The 19,078-nt window shown below is 33.0% G+C and overlaps 1 protein-coding gene across 1 annotated transcript; it reads right to left on the bottom strand.

Annotated features, from left to right (window-relative positions):
• Window positions 1–674: 674 nt before the first annotated feature.
• LOC114335687 (class E basic helix-loop-helix protein 22) lies at window positions 675–18,872 on the bottom strand. The gene is made up of 6 exons (XM_028285969.2): window positions 18,640–18,872; window positions 15,444–15,729; window positions 13,713–13,963; window positions 11,767–11,910; window positions 11,562–11,697; window positions 675–1,994 (listed from the first exon to the last, which is right to left on the bottom strand). Exons 2-6 carry the CDS (start codon window positions 15,573–15,575, stop codon window positions 1,845–1,847), a joined length of 813 nt encoding a protein of 270 aa, XP_028141770.1. The 5' UTR covers window positions 15,576–15,729; window positions 18,640–18,872; the 3' UTR covers window positions 675–1,844.
• Window positions 18,873–19,078: the final 206 nt, after the last annotated feature.

Raw genomic sequence — 19,078 nt, 5'->3', positions numbered from 1 at the left:
TTTAGAAGTTGTGTATTTTAACCAGCTTTCCGTATTTTTTATTGCCATTTAATTTGATCTAATTTCTACGAAATTATTGTAATTGTTTATAAGCTTAAAAACTGCTATTTATTAACAAATAAATTTGTGTACGTATATGTAATTTTTTTTTACTTTTTTTTTTTCATAGGCTGTTAGTATACATCTTAACGAAGGAAATGAGCTCTCGATTATTGAGATACATTCAGCTATATTAACTGGACCAGCCTCAGAAATTAGCTCGTTTTTCAAAAAAATTTATAAACAAATTCAATTTTGCGAAAAATATTAAACAGATCTGGACCATTTTTTGCACACCATTCAAACACCATAATGCCCTCAAGTTTAGGTATATTTAAATATATTCTAATAAACAATAAAATTGTTATTAACAATATTAAAAAACAATGATTTTGTCGTCTGTTTTGCAATAACTTTTTTGTTTATTAACCGATTTGCATTTGGCGTATCTCATTCGATGTATCTTTTTATTCTAAAAAAGTTACCTGTGAACGTCAAATCTCTAAATAAACAAGTTTTTAAGTTATGAGCACAAAACTAAGTTTGACGTTTTGATTGTTTATTTAAAAATTGTTCCACTAAAAAATTGATGAATCCCAAGATGGTAGCCCTTTTGTAATATCTCATACTACACATTTCAACTGTCAAACCTCGTCTTTTCAGTTATGTCGAAAAACGGCGTATTTTTTACTAACTTGATTGGTCTATATATATTGTTTATATGATCTGTAAGTTTTTATATGGTTGTAGTTAAAAGGGGCTGAACGAGTCACTGATCACGAATGTATGCAAATTTAGAAACATCAAATCTTAATCAATTTTTCTCTAACAGACAAACAAAAAAATACATGATATTCAAAAAAGCAAATCTGACTTTTTTTGTTTTTCGAGATTTTTGGTATCTCTAACAATTTTTAAGTTATTTTGAAAAAAGCATATTTTTCAAAATATATATTTTAAAAAATTTTATTTTGAAACCAAATTTTTTCAAAAATAAGCACTTTGAATCGATGAAACTTACGCATCATATAAACACAACATAAGTAAAATAATTTGTGGAGCGGTAACGATTAATTTCATTTAAGTTGCTAATTAGGGGGTGGTCTCCCCGATTTTTTTTTTCAAAAACAAAAGGGACCAACTTTATTTTGAGCGTAACTTGCTTAAATTTAATGCTAGAAACTCTTTGTAAAAACAGAAATAAAGCTTTTTTTAAACACTTTAAAAAAGTTAGAATGGGTCTTCCCCAAAAAGTGCTTAATTTTTTGGATATTTCACGTCGAAATATTCTATTTGAAATTTGGTGAATATGAATCTATTTTTCATTGGCTATAACTCTGGTTCTACGAGATCCAGAGACCTAAAGCGTACACCATTTTTTTTACTTTTTTATAGGCTATATTTTTGCTGAGAACTTTTTTTTGACAAAATACTTACTTTTTGAGTTATTTGCGAAAAACCGTCTAAAAATGTGGTTATTTTGTAGAAAAATGAACACATTCACTCGCAAATAACTCGAAAAGTGTTGACTTGGCGAAAAAGCTGTATAGAAAAAAAGTTACTTAAAATTAGTCAGTTTACCTATTTCCAGACTAATTTGGACATATACTTTTTCACCCCCAAAAGGGGGCAAGAGTCACCCCCAGGGCAAAAGCACACATCGGCACAATATCACTTTTTTTCTTTGACATGTAAGCTATACGAATGCCAAATTTCATGTCAATCCAAGCGGTTCTTTAAAATTTAGAGCAAAAACCGTGAAAGAATGGACTAATAGGGCAGAGAGCTTTTCAATACAAAATCTTTTAAATGGACGATCCTGTACCGGTTGCTCCATCTCCGCCTCTCGATGAATCGCTCTGCAGTGTCTGTTGTTGCAGGAATTTTGCTGCTGCGGGAAATCCTTGCAAGTCGAATCCAGGTGGCGCTACGATAGCAGCTGCTCCTGAAGTTCCCTGTAAAAATTGATATTTTAAGTGTACGAGGTCGAGAGTGAATAATTTTTATTTTGTAAACGCAAAAATTTTGTAAAGGCATAAATGTTATATTATTAACTTTTATTAATCATATTTAAATACATATTTTATTCCAATTTTGGTAGTTTTATTCATTTCTTAACTTTCTCTTTCGTTACTATTTTTCTTCTAAAAATAATTGGCGCCCAGTTCTTTATTCAACTAAATATCCTGCCTAATGTTTTAGATGGTGGCAGGATAACAAACGATCTTGACCACGAGGTTGAAATACGTGCTCGTATAGAGTATGCCATATCAGCTTTACAAAGAATGAAAAAATTCCTAATAACTACCTTATCTTTGGATATCAGAAATCAATTTGTGAAAACATTCATATATTCCATCTTGCTATCTTCTTCTTTAAGTACTGTCTCCCAATCGAAGGTTGGATACAGTGTTGCCCAAATGCAAGACCAAGACGAGACTTATACAGTCTTGGTCTTGGTCTTGCGCCAGTACACCTAATCTTGGTCTTGGTATTGTGCTCCCGGTCTTGGTCTTGGTCTTGCTCTTGGTCTTGGTCTTGCAGCAAGAGTCTTACAAGTCTCGCAATTGCCTATTAACCTATTGCATATCTTTGAACAACGTAACAGAGAGGTACATTTTAAACTGGAATATCATTGACATAGTAAAGACCAGCCAAATTAATAAATATCTACACCAGCGGTTCTCAATCTGTGGTGCATGTACCACTGGTGGTACATATCATTATTTGCGGTGGTACACAAAACGCAAAAACAGCCAAAATCAGCCACAATTATTATAGGTAATTAGATTGCCTAGCTATTTCAGTAAGGTGGTAATGAAAATATTAAAAAGTATCTTGTGGTATGCTTCTTTTCGTGAGCATTTTTCAGTGCGTCACAAATGATAGAAAAAAGGTAAGTCCGTGATAATATACATTTATAACATTTATTCTAACATGACATTTTAGTTAAATCTGACAGTTGTGACATTTTATTTGCAATTTGGCATAAAAACAAATCAATTGTGTTTATTGCATTTATAAAATAGTATTTCCTTTGATTTGTATAGTCTTATAAATTGTACAGATTATATACGTAGATATATTATATAATTCGTAAATCATTTTTTTTCGATTATAGCTCCATCTACTGACAACTAGAATAAATGTTATAAATGTCACCGACGAAATGTAATCACTAGTGAGCGGAATATAATATGCAACACAACATTACCAAAATATGCGCATATATATATGCATTAATTTTACTAAAAATATGCAGGTATTTTTTCTAGATTTGTCTAAATATGCAAATGCATATTAAAAATAGGTACTCAAAAATAAAACAATATATTAAATATAAACATTTATGTTTAAAAAATTCAATCTACATTTATGTTTAATACATATTTATTTTTCACATAAAAACAAATGAAATGACACACAAAAACTGATATTATAATTAAATTAAGAATCTAAATTATAGTATGAATTTATAATCAAATATTTTTCAAAATTTTCAACTAGCAACTTTTGCCTTCCATCACTAAAAACATGTTTGGACACAGAAAAAGTTCGTTCTACATCTACTGATGTTATAGGACAATATTTTAATTTAGACAGTAAACTAATTTGCCAAGTCGCAAAAAAATGAAATGTGAAAATGAATGTAACTTACGATTTTGGGACAGGCCTTGCAAAATACTTTGTATCCACTTAGCTTTAACTCGGGAAAACACTTTATCCAAGCATTTTTTTGAATGGCAGACATATTTAAATTGAATATATACCAATCACTTCAAAAACACTAAATACGATACAACGTTTACTTTAAACAAATATTGGCCGGAAACTGACAAAATAAATATTAGACCCTTAAAAGCAGGTAGGTACCTACGACTTGCTACGCTAATAAAATAATATTTTTCTGGGAACACCCATAATTGTTAAATTCAGGTAGTAATGGAAAAGTCCAGATAGATAATAATGAGCGATAGATAGATAAATAACGAGCTCGTTCATATCGAAGTTATAAAATTCCAACTAAGAGAGGAAAATTTTAAACTTTTATATAATTTATTTTTAAAATTGCAAAATAAATCGTGTTTAGCTTAAATATGCAATGTTGTGTTTGTTGTCTGAAAATATGCAATATATGAATCTATATGCACTTTGCATATATTCCGCTCTCTAGTAATCACCGACGTCGTTTTTTCTGTCACATACAATTTAATGTGTTAGAAAGATATCGAAAAACTGTGACGCACTGAAAGATGCTCATGAGAAAAAGAATACATGACTCAAAAAGATTGAGAATTACTGATTTAGACAATTGACACCGGGTGTGGTTTGAACCCACGATCTAAGTGATGCGTGCCTATGTTCTAACTAACTCAAGTTTATTTAGTTCAGAGAAATAAGGAAAAAAAATATCGTGTTGGTGACACATCCCCCTCCAGGCTGAAACCAAATTTTTCGAGTAATATGGTCATCTATAATAATAACCTATATGTTTCCTGCAGCCGATTTTGATGATATACATAGTTATAAACAAATGAAGATCAAAAAACGGTAAATTTTCGCTTTTTTCGTCTCTTACTAAAAAATTAGGCATTTTAAACAAATTTGAGAGTAATAAACTCATAAACCGTATAAAAAACTTCAATATGGCGTTCGCTGAATATGTCTATCCTTATTGGTTACTTAGAAAATTGCCAAATAAATCATAAATTTTGAGTTTTTATAAATATTCATAACTTATGTAAAAATTAACTTAGAACCTTCTTATTACATGGAATGCTGAGACTTATGGTGCTTAAATTACACCCTAAATTCCAAAGCAATTGGTCAAATAGTTTAAAAGTTATTTAATTTGTTTATCCAAAATTAATTTTTTTTGCAACACTGTAAGTCAGAAAATGATGAAGTTACAGTAATATCTTGGATAGTTTATGAAAGAAGAAAATTTACAGTATTAATTTAATTTAAAAAAAATGACAAAAAATAATTATAGATATTGCAAAATAATTTTGCAAAAACATGTGAATTAAAAAAATGGGGGGGCTAACTTTGTCCCTAAATGTCCTAGAACAGTGGTTTTTCTTTCTAAATGTGTATAAAAATTCAGTCTTTCTAAATATGAAAAAATAATTTTTCTACGGGTAACGGTTAAAAAGTTATTCTAATTGTTTATAAGTAAGCAAAAAATGGACATGTTTTTGCAAAATAATTTTACACTGTTTAAAATTATTTTTTGTCATTTATTTTTAATTAAGGTAATAGTATAAATTTTCTTCTTTCATAAACTGTCCGAAGTATTATTGTAACCTCATAATTTTCTGACTTATAGTGTTGCAAAAAAAATGAATTTGGGAAAAATAAATTAAATAACTTTTAAACTATTTGACCAATTGCTTTGAAATTTAAAACATAATTTAAGTACAAGAAGTCTCGGCATTCCGCGTAATAAGAAGATTCTAAGTTAATTTTTACCTAAGTTACGAATATTTATAAAAACTCAATATTTATGATTTATTTTGCAATTTTCTAAGCAACCAATAAGGTTGGACATATTCAGCGAATGCCATATTGAAGTTTTTTATACGATTTATGAGTTTCTTACTCTCAAATTTGTTTAAAGTGCTTAACTCTTTGGTAATAGACGAAAAAAGCGATAATTTACCGTTTTTCGATCTTCATTTGTTTATAACTATGTATATCATCAAAATCGGCTGCAGGAAACATATAGGTTAATAATATAGATGTCCATACTACTCAAAAAATTTGGTTTCGGCCTGGAGGGGGATGTGTCACGAGAAAAACCTTATTTCTCTGGACTAATTAGAAACTTATGTATTTTATTATACAATATAAGCGAATGAATAAAAAAACATAATGTTAAGAAAATATGAGGCTATCGTTTTAATTTCAGTATCTTATTCCTATTTATTTTAAATGCTAGAATATTCCACAGAGTTACCATGTTGTTTTGAGTCCTATTCCTCTGAGAAAAAAACACAGTTTGATTGGTACATACCTACACCCGGTGTATAATGACAATAATATTTATAAAAATAAGACAACATATTAAAAAAATCACTTAAATCGGAAACAGGTTTAGGAAATTCGAAACATTAACAATGACCCGTTTATAAGGTGGTGCGTAAATTATTTGGAGACGTGTATATCGTTATTAAATAATATTTCGGTATTTTGTTAGGGTATCCGGCATTAAATATATGTTCTTTTGTCTCGGTATCATACTTTTAAATAATATACGCGCAGTTTCGGTAAATTTTGTTTAACCGAGTGAACTCATAGCACATTGAGCAAAAACAATACATAATAGTCTTACTATTCTATATACCGATAACATTTGTGTGTTTAATGCCTGGTTGCACCAACAGATCTTAAGCTCCAGCTTAGCTAAGCTCTACTTATAGATAGGGCCTCCTTGAGTATCACTTACGTTGCATCATAATTTTAGATTCTTACCTTATTATCAATTATATCTATTATTATATTATGGTATTCTTATTGTTATATATTATAATTATATTATATTAATTCTTATGATATTCTCGAGTTAAGCTTAAGATCTGTTGGTGCAACCGGGCATAAGTTCCTAAAAAACTAATAATGAAAAAAATTAATTACTTATTTATATTTTTTATCAGCTAATATTAAAAATTGGGATACGATATTCGATATTACTATCGGCTTCGCAAAGCAAGAATATTATGTTATGATTAGAAGGCGACTATTCTCATAACACGGATAATTAATTTCAGATAAGTCGTCTGCTGGGAAGGAATGTACAAAATATTTTATTTTTACATTGTAATAATGACCTCTGATTACGTGTCAAATAATGTGTGAAGTGTTCTTTAAATGGATATTTTGATTCGCTATGTATGTTTATGGTATAGCCTAATAAAATAAAAAAAAAGTGAAAATGTAAATTCGTACAGGTTAAAACAAATTTTATATCAAAGTTTAGGTGGCTACAAAAGATATTTTCAAGAAAGTATCCAAGTCATACAAGGGGATCATTGTTTAAATAATTAAAAAGGGGTCATTTTTGCAAAAAAAAAATACTTTTTAAACTGCTGAGGTAATTCACTTATTAATGAAGGTCTATGGGATTTTTTCCTGCAAAGTTAAAGGGTAAATCTTTCACATAAGATTTACTGAATTAAATTTTACCCCTTATTTATTTAAATAATTGTACATAAAACTTTAAAAACAAATTTGCAAAAAATTATTTTTAGAGTTTTAAATAAGCACTATAAAATATCTTATTTTACAGACGAAGTTGCGATATGTTACTAGTATTAAGTAAAAAAAAATTAGTCAAAAAATATTTAATATTTTTTAAAATATTCAATTTGTTTATTAAATGTTACTATATTTTCAATTGCAAAAATGCGGTTGTTGCCAAAGAAATATTCACCTGCTTAAGATCTCATTATTTTTATTTTTATGTATATTTTCGATAAAGGTATTGATAAATTCAAATTTCAATTAAACTCCCCCCTAAAATGGCATTTAAAAATTATTCAAATTTGTTTATAATTTGTTTTTTTAATAACGTCGCGGGGATTAAGTATTTTGAAATGCCGTTTCGATAATTGCCTTCCTGGGAATTTTTTACTAATTAACAAAAACTTTTTGTCGTTTTTTTCTTCTTTTTTTTTCTTGTTATATTACTACGGGCCCTTTTAGGGTTAAATTTTATTAAGAATGTCGAATCTCTGAGTTGTAGATTCTGGACCTAAAAATATTAAGATTTAACTAAAATATCTTAAATAAAATGTGGCTACTTACTGAGTTACATAATATAAGAGTTACTGAGTTTTATTTAAAAATTTAAAAATTATTGTTACCAAGTACTTTAAAACTATTTGACGTATCCTTATCATACTTGGCAGAAAGTGTGGCTATTATACACCCTACTAAATTGTGATTAATAAACGTTTCTAGCTAGTGCCAGAGGCGTACAACTGGGGATAGTGAATGATTGACCCTTCCCAAATTCTACGCCACTGAGTGAATTACTATTTTAGCGAAATTTTTCGATTCTCCAATACTTTGTATGTAACTAACTTTATTGGTATCGATAAAGTCATCAGTTTGAGAGATATTGGAAGTTTAAAATGAATGAATGAATAAATCAAAATAACTATGCCATTTAATTTTTAACGTCCAATATCTCGAATACTAATGACTTAATCGTTACCAGTAAAGAGTATATTATTTACATAGAAAGTATTGGAGAATCGAAAAATTTCGCTAAAATAGTAATTCCCTTAGTGGCGTAGAATTTGGGAAGGGTCAATAATTCACTATCCCCTGTCGTACGCCTCTGGTAGTAGCTAGAAACTTTTATTTATTACAATTTAGTAGACTGTACAGTATCCACACTTTCTGCCAAGTATAATAAGGATACGTCAAATAGTTTTAAAGTACTTGGTAACAATAATTTTTAAATTTTTAAATGAAACACCCTGTAACTCAGTAAGTAGCCACATTTTATTAAAGATATTTTAGTTAAATCTTAATATTTTTAGGTCTAGAATCTACAACTTAGAGAGTCGACATGCTTAATGAAACTTAACAATAAAAGGGCCCGTAGTAATATAACTCCAAGAGGAAAAAAAGACGAAAAAATTTGTTAATTAGTGAAAAATTCCCAGGAACTCAATTATCGAAACGGCATTTCAATATATTTAATTCCCGCGACGTTATTAAAAAAACAAATTATAAACAAATTTGAATAATTTTCAAATGCCATTTTAGGAGGAAGTTTAATTGAAATTTGAATTTATCAATACATTTATCGAAAATATACATAAAAATAAAAATATTAAGATTTAATACAGGTAAATAGGCCTTTGGCAACAACCGCGTTTTTGCAATTGAAAATATAGTAACATTTAATAAACAAATTTAATATCTCAAAAAATATTATATATTTTTTGACCAATTTTTTTTTGCTTAATACTGGTAACATAGGGCAACTTAATCTGTAAAATAAGATATTTTATAGTGCTTACTTAAAACGCTAAAAATAATATTTTGCAAATTTGTTTTTAAAGTTTTATGTATAATTATTTAAATAAATAGGGGGTCAAATTTAATTCAGTAAGTCTTATATGAAAGATTTGCCCTTCAACGGGCTTGGTCTTGCGAAAACGCAAGAACAAGACCAAGACTGCAAGACCAAGACCGATTTTGAGCAACACTAGTTGGATATCATCATCACTATTCTTTACTCTATCTACAGCTGTTCTAAAGAGTTCTGTAGAACTGCATTTAAACCAGTCTCTTAAATTCTTCAACCGTGGCACTCTCCTTCTTCCTATACTCTATACTGCTATACGGAATGTAAACATGGATTCTCGGAATTACAAGTATGAGACGTAAGAAGCCTTTGAGATGTGCGTTTTTCGAAGGATGCTGAAGATCTCTTGTAAAGAGCACGTGGCCAACAACGAGGTGCTGAGAAGAATGGGGATTGAGAGAGAACTTCTAAATATTGTATAAAAAGCAGAAAACGAGTTATCTAGGACCTATTTTACAGAGGAGAAAAATACAACTTTCTACGACTCATAATGGAAGGGAAAGTGGAAGGAAAAAGATCCAGGAAGAACAAAATAGTTCTGGCTGAAGAATATAAGAGACTGGACAGTCATGGATACAATTTGCTCTAGTTACAGCCAATCTTCAGTATTGGAGAAGGGACCTTAAGAAATAGAACGTTTCACATCTTCTTAGCCTTTTATCGTTCATTTTTAGACATATACCTCTCCCAACTCGTTCCATTGATCTCTATCCTGAACAACATACTTCTAATATGTCCCGGCTATTTTTTATCTGAGTATTCCTTCTGTGCGAAACTAGAATGGGTAATAAGCAATTTGGATTTAGAAATGGTCTAGGAACTAGAGAAGCACTATTTTGTATGCGCGTTCTATTACAAAAAAGTTGTGAATTCCGAAAGAACGTTTATGTTTGTTTCATCGACTTCGAGAAGGCATTCGACCGAGTACAACATGATACACTTTTCGATTGCCTGCAGGCAGCAGGACTTGACCACTACGATATAAGACTGCTGAAATACTTATATTACAATCAAGTAGCCTCTATCCAAATTGGAGACAGTCGTACTGAAAAACTGCCGATAAAACGTGGAGTACGACAAGGTTGTGTTTTATCACCCACCCTTTTTAATCTGTACTCTGAAGAAATCTTTAGGGAGGCTTTGGATGACAGACAAGAGGGAGTAAGGCTAGGCGGAGAAGTAATCAACAATATTAGATACGCTGACGATACAGCCATTCTTGCTGAAAATTTACAAGATCTTCAGACACTACTAAATCTAGTCAGTGAAGCAAGCTATCGGAGAGGCCTTAAAATCAACATTTCAAAAACAAAGTGGATGGCAGTTGGAAAGATTAATATAGATCAAGGTCAGCTTTCTCTTGATGGAGAGGAGTTAGAACGGGTAAATCATTTCAAGCACCTTGGCAGCTGGTTAAATGTAAATTGTGACTCTGGTGAAGAGATAATAACTAGGATCGAAATATCACGGAAGGCTTTTATGACCTGGAAACCAGTTTTATGTAATAGAAACCTGTCGATGAATATTCGAAAGAAGGCGCTGAAATGTTATGTGTGGTCTATCCTATTGTATGGTTGTGAGACATGGACGTTAAAAACCACAATGCTAAACAAAATAGAAGCATTCGAATTGTGGTGCTATCGACGAATCCTAAAGATATCGTGGGTTTCGCACACTTCCAATGAAGATGTTCTTCAAATGATGAATTCGGAACGTCTGCTCATAAGCATCATAAAGAGGAGAAAAACAGAATACTTCGGCCATATAATTAGAGGACCTAAATACCATCCGCTTCGCCTTATAATACAAGGAAAAGTGGAGGGAAAGAGATGGATTGGTCGAAAGAAACTTTCATGGCTGCGTAATATTAGACAATGGTGTGGCTGCACAGTAGAAGAATTATTTCGCGCAGCAGCCGATAGAGAGAGATTTCAGGAAAATGTAAACATGATGGCGGCCAACGTCTGAATACAGACACGGCACCTAAAGAAGAAGAAGATTTTTTATCTCATTTGTGGTCTTCCTGTTGGTCCTCTACCTTTGTCAGGTCTTCAATGTTCTATTGTGGCGTTCCAACGTTAGATTTTTTGTAGCAGTATGGCCTGTGCAGCTCCATTTGAGTTTGGGAATTTTTGTTGTGATGTCCTCGAGTTTTGTTTTTGATCTTACCCAGTCGTTTTCTTTTATCTGACAGTCGTATACTTAGCATTGCTCTTTCTATTGCCCTTTCTGTTGTGGCTAGTTAAATCATACTGACCCCAGTTGGGATCCAGAAACAAAGAGCAAATAAGTAATATTCAATTGAGTACTTGTGGGTGTTAATGAACGGCAAATATGGAAGGAGTGCAGAAATAAGTGAAGAATTAAAGCTGTATTGGAAATATCACTGACTACTTAAAGACAAAAACTACTGATTTACCTGCAAATACGATATAATCCTCTTCATCTCTTCTAAGGCATTAGCTTGCATCAAAATGTAGTTTTTAGCTAGTAACAAGGTTGCTATCTTTGACAATTTTCTTACAGACGGCGAGTGAGCATAAGGAATAACAGATCTGAAATATGAAATAAGTTTTAATATGAATTTTAAATGGATTTTTAGTACTTTTACGAACTATCTTTACCTTAATTCATCTAGCGCATCATTCAAATCGTGCATTCGTCTTCTTTCTCTGGCATTAATGTTTAAACGGACGGTTTTGCCTTGTCTTCCTTTTCCTTTCGAAGAAGACTGACTTTGTGCGTTGTGTAAACGGGACTCTTGGGGTCTAAACAGTAAAATAAATGCTCTGTTAAAATATAGAAAAGAAAAGAAATTCAACATAAAAGGGATATTCAAAAGTACAGCAGTTAAAATTTTGAGTACTTTCTTTTTAACACGTTTTTGCATTACAATGGAGGAATATGTTGCATATTAACAAAAAGGGAGGATTTCTTGTTTTCAAAATTGGTATTTTGAAAAAGGCTTTTATGTGTTTATTCCTCATGTTTTTATCCCGCTACTTAGTAGGTAGTGCATATGAACTCCTTCTGGATAGTCCAACCAGGGAAAGTGAATCAATTCCTGTCATTTGCAGATTCCAGGTATTTCCTGGCCTGGGAAAGTAGTATATTCTAAAGTACCCTTGTCTAGGGTCACAGAGAAGGTTTACAACGGAGTCCATAACGGATTTTTGGCGGAGAAGATAGTCTTCACAACGGTCTGATGGGCGGAGGTGGCACGCCTTGATTTTAGAGCTTCTATAAAATCAAACCTGGAAATTTTTTGGCAGCTAGTTTTTTTGTATTTGTATTGAGCAGAAGTCATGAAGGCCAGAACAGTCAATATAAAATAGTATACTCAATGCGGTGGCAATCACTTAAATAGCATGGACACAGCGTTCTAGAAAGCCAAGGGAATGACTACTGCACTATTTTTCTCAGGATTCTCCTGCTTGGGGAGAAATTTGATATTGAAATTAGTTGTAGAATAGGCACATGTAATGAGCGAAATTTATATTATAAACCCGAAAACCATAATGCAATATGAGATGAGAGGACTGCATACTTATATCAATTCTGGGTATTTTTGAAATGAAATGGGGCGGATCTGGGAAGATTTAGTGTCTACTGAACCATCACCTTGATGAGTTTGCATGTTTTAAAAATATTTCTTCGAATTTTATGTTCAAGGATGTACCAAAAAATATAAGAACAACTTAGTGACACACAGTTTGGATTCTGCAATAACCTTGAGAACCAGAGAGGCACTAGATAGTATTCAGATTATGGCACACAGATCCAGAGATGTCGGATATCCGGTTTATAGGTGTTTTATTGACTTTGAGAAGGCCTTTGCTTGAGAAATGATAGCTATTATTCGGCTGGTATGTATTGATGATAAAAATCTACGTATCATTAAAAATCTGATGGCATCAACGTGTATCAGGATATGCCGGGATAATTCTGATAAGCTTCAAATACGAAAAGAGGTAATACAGGGCTTCATTTTGTCTTCATTATTGTTTAACATATAGTCGGAGCTCTTTTCCAATACCTAAAGCATGGGATAGACGAAGACAAAGACGAAGGTGATGGTTGTCAATAAAACTCCAATACAACCAAAAGAGGTAACAGCTAATGGAGAACAACTGGAGAAAACCAATAGTATCACTTACCTGGGTTGTAATCGAAATGAGAACTGGGACATGAGCAAAGAAATTCGAATACGCATAGGGAAGTCCAGAGCTGTATTTTTGAGATGAAGAAAGTCTTATGACTTTCTTGAATATCACTTTAAGACTGAAAATTAGATTAGTAAGATGTTTTGTGTTCTTTGGATGCACTTCTCAGAAAACTGGACGCTTTTGAAATCCGGATATATCGAAGAATCCTACGAATAACTTGGGTAGAAATAGTTCATAACGAGGTTGTTTTGCAGCGAATGAGAAAAGTTACGGAAGTCAACAAAATTTGTGTAGTACATTTCATATCCAATGCACTATAATCGAGCATGACACAGGAAAAAGTTTATTCTTTCGGAAATCGGATGTTGATTATTTCAAATGTGTTCAACCATTTTCTAGCTTACCTTTGGCCTTGACTGGAACACCCAGGGTCAGGATTATTCTCATCCGAGGGCGGTCCATGACTGACAATGTTAGGATTGGGCTGACAACCTTGAAAATAGAAACCACCCAGTCCGACAGTACTAAGCGGTGTTCTCCTGCCAGGGATTTGTTGATGGTCTTCAGAATTGGTTGGAAATTGAGCAAAGCCCACTTGGTCTACCGCAGCTGATCCACTAGTGTGAGAAGAGCTGGCCCCAGCGACGGAACTCCCCTACAAATAAATAGAATTAATAAAAGAGAGAATTTTTCTTTAGATCGAAATGCAGAATTCTTGGTAGCAATCTATAATCTGAACTTTCTACAATGTTTAAAGCCTAATGATCAACAGCTATAAAGATCAACAGCTCGATCGCGATGTAAAACAAACTGTTTTGTTCTGGCATCGACATCGCTGTAAAACGCGAAAATAGGTCGCGAGGGTGAACTGGTGAAACATCTTTGGTATGTGCAATGTCATAAGAAACTGAAGGTTTGTTTTGACATCGATGTAGCGACCACGACCTCCACCGCGCACATCCATGTATCTTCGGCATGTTCGTACCCTTATAAATGATCACCAGATTAAGGCGTTCTTTTCGATTTTCAAAACAATATTTTTCCATCAATTTCAATAATATAAAACACGTGCTCGCTTTATAAGTTTTAGAACCCAACTGTCGAGTTGGGTTCTCCAACAACATCTAGAGAAAATTCAGGACTGGACAAGAAACTGGAGAATCAAAGTCAATGAAGTAAAATCAGTGCAGGTTACATTTACCAAATGCAGAGGTGCAGAGTACAGCGTTAAGTATTTAGGGATGCACTTGGATAAAGGACTGACCTGGAGAAAGCACATTTTTAACAAACCAAAACAACTTGGCTTGAAACTCAGCAAATACTACTGGCTATTGGGAAGACAGTCAAAGCTTAGTTTAAAAAACAAATTATTGGTGTATAAAGTAGCCTTAAAACCAATATGGACATATGGTGTACAACTATGGGGTACGGCTGCAAACTCAAACATAGAGATATTGGAACGCTTCCAGTCGAAGGTACTACGGACCATAACAAATGCACCTTGGTTTATACCTAACAGAGAAATCAGAGACGATCTTCAAGTAGCCACAGTAAAGGAGACAGTGAGTGAATACAGCAGCCCCTACTTGATAAAATTAGAAAACCACCCTAATAATCTTACACTAAACCTGCTGGATAATAGTGAGCAGACTCGGAGACTAAGGAGGCACAAACCACTGGAGCTACCACATAAGTTCTAAGCAGCAGTGAAGTGAAGTGTCGTGCAGTGCAGTGCAGTGAACTACTTACCCTTTCAGGGCACAGTTCAATAATTTAAGAAGCTAGTGGAGTCTTTGTTATCACTGGATAACAAATCCAAATTTATACTTACACCCCTTTGAACAAACAACTAACATGCTTATAATTTTTTTTATTTATTGATTGCATGTAGTGAATAACCTACAATAAAAAAACTGTCGAGTTGCAGCTGCACACGTCAAGCTTCGCGCGCGTTGTATTATACAACCGAGCTCAGATCGGTACCGTTATAAATACAGCTGAATTAAATTTGAGGACATTATTTCTGATACTAACGAATATTTTACATAAAAAAGAAAAATTATTATTTTTTAAATCTAGAAAGTGAAAGTTCGCTTAATAAACTCATATACATTGAAGGAAATATAATGGCTTACCGCTGCCTGCCACCCCCAATTGGGCGCGTTACCGCTTCTTAACCATTGCGGCGGTTCTACCACGCCCCTAGAGATGGCGTGCATTGTCGGCTCGTCACCTTCAGAGGACGATTCACAGTCAAAGGATTTCATCCTTGTAGAAAGTAATTCAAGATCACAACTTCAAAATCAAAGCAGGAACTCAGAATTTTAGGTTAAGTTGTGGGTTATTTGTCTTGGTTTGATTTTAATTAATCTTGTAGACTAGGTAACAGCACCACATGCTAATGAAGTATTCTTTGACTAGCTAAAAAATAAGAAAAAAATAATATAAATATTTTATGTACCTATCTATTTTATGTTACCAACGAAATACAACTAAGATGGCTTGGGCACGTACAAAGAATGCATGAGGACAGAATCCCAAAACAAGTACAAAACTGGTACTTGTTAAAAGGTAGAAAAATAAGATGTAGACCGAGGAAAAGTTGGCAGGAAGGAATAAACAAAGCCATGGATGAAAGAAGTCTGCAAGTAGATCAATGTGCGAACAGAGAGGAATGGCGAACTGGTATCGGAAGACGGAGAACGTTGTAAACCGATAGTATATGTATGTACCTATCTTGATCCAACCTAAAAAGAACCATATTGATCGCCAACCTCAATAGAGAAGGTTACACTTAGGAGGAGGAGGATGTATCTATCTAGCAATAGAGTAGAGACCTGGACAATCTCTGAAGCTTCTTTAAGAAAACTCGAGGCCTTCGAGACGTGGTGTTACATTACAGACGCATATTAAAGATTACATGGGAAGATCGTGTGACTAATGTTAAGGTCCTTTGTGAAATGGGCAAGGAATGCGAGATTATTAACCCAATGATAGAGCGCAAATTAGAATATCTTGGCCATGTTATGACGAATGAACAGAGATATGGCTTGTTGCAACTTATTCTTCAGGGCAAGGTATTTGGAAAGAGTGGACCAGGGAGAAGAAGCATATCTTGGCTTCAAAACCTGGGAAAGTGGTTTAATACATCGACAATCAAACTATTCCGAATAGCAGCAAGCAAAGTTAGGATAGCCATGCTGATCGCCAACATTCGGAAAGTATAGGATCCGTAAGAAGAAGATCTATCGATAACTGTCAGCAAAAACATATCCAAGTGCCGATATAACCCCCTCTGTGGCTCAGTGGTAAGAGCGCCTACCTTTGGATCGAAAGGTCCGAATGGTCGTGAGTTCGAATCTCACCAGGGTCAGGAATTTTTCGTTTATTATAAATTAATAAATGAAGAGTTTCTGTCCTTGTAAGATCGGTACTCACCGGAGGGACCGCAGACGTTCGGATACAATTAGCGTCTCTTTGCAAAGACAATGACGTCGACTTTGCAAAGTAACAAGACACTTACTCAACACACACACTACACATGACACTAAGTACCTCATGTTGTGACTGGCTGAATGATATAAAGTCCATGTCATAAAAAAAGGTCCGATATAGGACCAGATCACGAGATCACAACCCAGTAGGTAGTGACCAAAAGTAGGCTCAAAATGAAAATAATAAAAGGAAGAACAAATATGCGCAAATCGATATAAGACATATAAGACGATATAAGAACCATAAGACAACGCCTGATCAAGAGACGATTAATGAATGTTAAAGAACAAATTCTGCAAAATAATGTAACGCATACAAAATGATTATTAATAAAGACAGAAATAGACACAAGTCAAAAAGAAATTCTAACACCAAGTGTGTTGAGTAAGTGTCTTGTTACTTTGCAAAGTCAACGTCATTGTCTTTGCAAAGAGACGCTAATTGTATCCGAACGTCTGCGGTCCCTCCGGTGAGTACCGATCCCACAACGACAGAAACTATCTTCATTTATTAATTTATAATAAACGAAAAATTCCTGACCTTGGTAAGATTCGAACTAACGACCATTCGGACCTTTCGATCGAAAGGTAGGCGCTGTAAGAGCGCTCCGGTAAGAGCGTAAACAAAAACACTGCTTTACAAAATTAACAACAAAACAAAACAGTTCAATAGCGGGTATGTCCACCTCTTGTAGCAATGACTGCTCGCAATCTATTTGGCATCGAATAAAGATGGGTTATCCTTGCCTGGGGAATAGCACGATATTCCTCTACCAGGGCCATAATTGTACCAAATTTTCTGAAGGCATAGGATGACGGCCAATACCTTTTTTTAATTCATCCCATAAATACTCAATAGGATTGAGATCTGGGCTGCATGCGGGCCATTTTAATCTTATCAATCCAACCTCTATTTTATGAGTCAATCACTGTTTTTATTTACAAAAAATGGTACAGCTCTTACAAGAAAAGAGATATTCGGATAATTCAAAAAGCAAAATTTTAGTGCTTCCTCCGGGATAATATGACAGGACTATGAAACAAAATTAACTCTTCGATTTTTCCACAGAATGTTTTAAATTTAGGAGAAAATACAACGCTTCCATTCACCCCCCGTATAAGGATATGCAAGCAAAATTTTTGTGTTACCGGAATAACACCAAACGATACCAATGCATGTATCTACAAACTGGTGCAAGAATCGTGAAAATCGGAGTACAAATAATAAAGTTATAAATTATCAAACTTAATCAAACATTTTGGGTGGCGAAATTTTGTGCCGGTGAGTGTATATTAGAGAGAACTTGAAAAGGAGTTAGAATAATGTAAATTAAAAGTAAACTATTAAACTAATATAGAAGATTCAAAGTCGCCTAGGCTAACAATTTATCCAAAATATGGTATAGAGTACCTACAGAGTGAAATAAGTCTAAAAATACACGAATTAAGAACAAAACACCTTCAAGAGGACATAAATGACTTCATTGTTTAGTTGAAAATAGGTATTATTAGTGTATAATAATAAATAATATAATCAATCAATAATTAATAAATTAATTAATTAATAAGTACATGTTTTTTCTGTGTAAATGACTTATAAAAGAAGTAAATACCATGTACAGAATACCTATAAAAACGATATAGGTAACAACAAATGCTGTTAAAATAAAAATGTTAAATAAATGAAAAAATAAACAAATAAATGTTTTTGTATAAATAACTTACTAAAAAAATTAAATAACATGTACAGATGATCTATCAAAACAAAATAACAACGAATTATGTTAAAAATGAAAATGTTAGAGATGCTTAAATAATTATTGATATATTGGCTTACCTTCAGTGTTTAATATAAATCCAAAATATTAATTTTTTATCTACGAATTCGTCCATAATCGTCCCAGTTATTAAATCACACAAATTCTCAGCTTTTGATCGATTTTTTCCGCTCTTATCCTACAAATCCTAATCTATTCTTTTTTGCTATATACATTAAATAATAATTTTAAATATAAACTAAAACTAAGGCCACAATCGACTCCGAATGGGGACTAGAGCCGAAAAGTTGACAGATGCAACCCCATGAAAAGAGATTCGCTCTGAGAAAGACTCAGGGGCATAGTCGCTGGATGGGGAGGTTTTTAGGGATTGCTCTATGTTTATTACGAATAAGTAACAATTTTATTTTATCTAATAAATGTGCATGCTCCCTCACAGAATAAAGACCAAAATGTTAAACAGGATTTCTATGGTAATATTGAAATTATATATAATCA

The sequence above is a fragment of the Diabrotica virgifera genome, chromosome 6 (assembly GCF_917563875.1).
Source record: "Diabrotica virgifera virgifera chromosome 6, PGI_DIABVI_V3a".
NCBI classification, from domain to species: Eukaryota; Metazoa; Arthropoda; class Insecta; order Coleoptera; family Chrysomelidae; genus Diabrotica; species Diabrotica virgifera.
Note: the sequence above shows the minus strand (reverse complement) of the source record. Positions and strands in the feature narration are given on the sequence as shown.

What these genes read in the sequence shown, in the direction of transcription:
- LOC114335687 (XM_028285969.2), bottom strand. Translation starts at nt 15,575, where the DNA reads ATGAAATCCTTTGACTGTGAATCGTCCTCTGAAGGTGACGAGCCGACA. An exon ending in ATTGGGGGTGGCAGGCAGCG is followed by an intron (nt 13,964 to 15,443) that starts GTAAGCCATTAT and finishes ATTTATTTGTAG; the next exon opens with GGGAGTTCCGTCGCTGGGGC. An exon ending in TGTTCCAGTCAAGGCCAAAG is followed by an intron (nt 11,911 to 13,712) that starts GTAAGCTAGAAA and finishes TTTACTGTTTAG; the next exon opens with ACCCCAAGAGTCCCGTTTAC.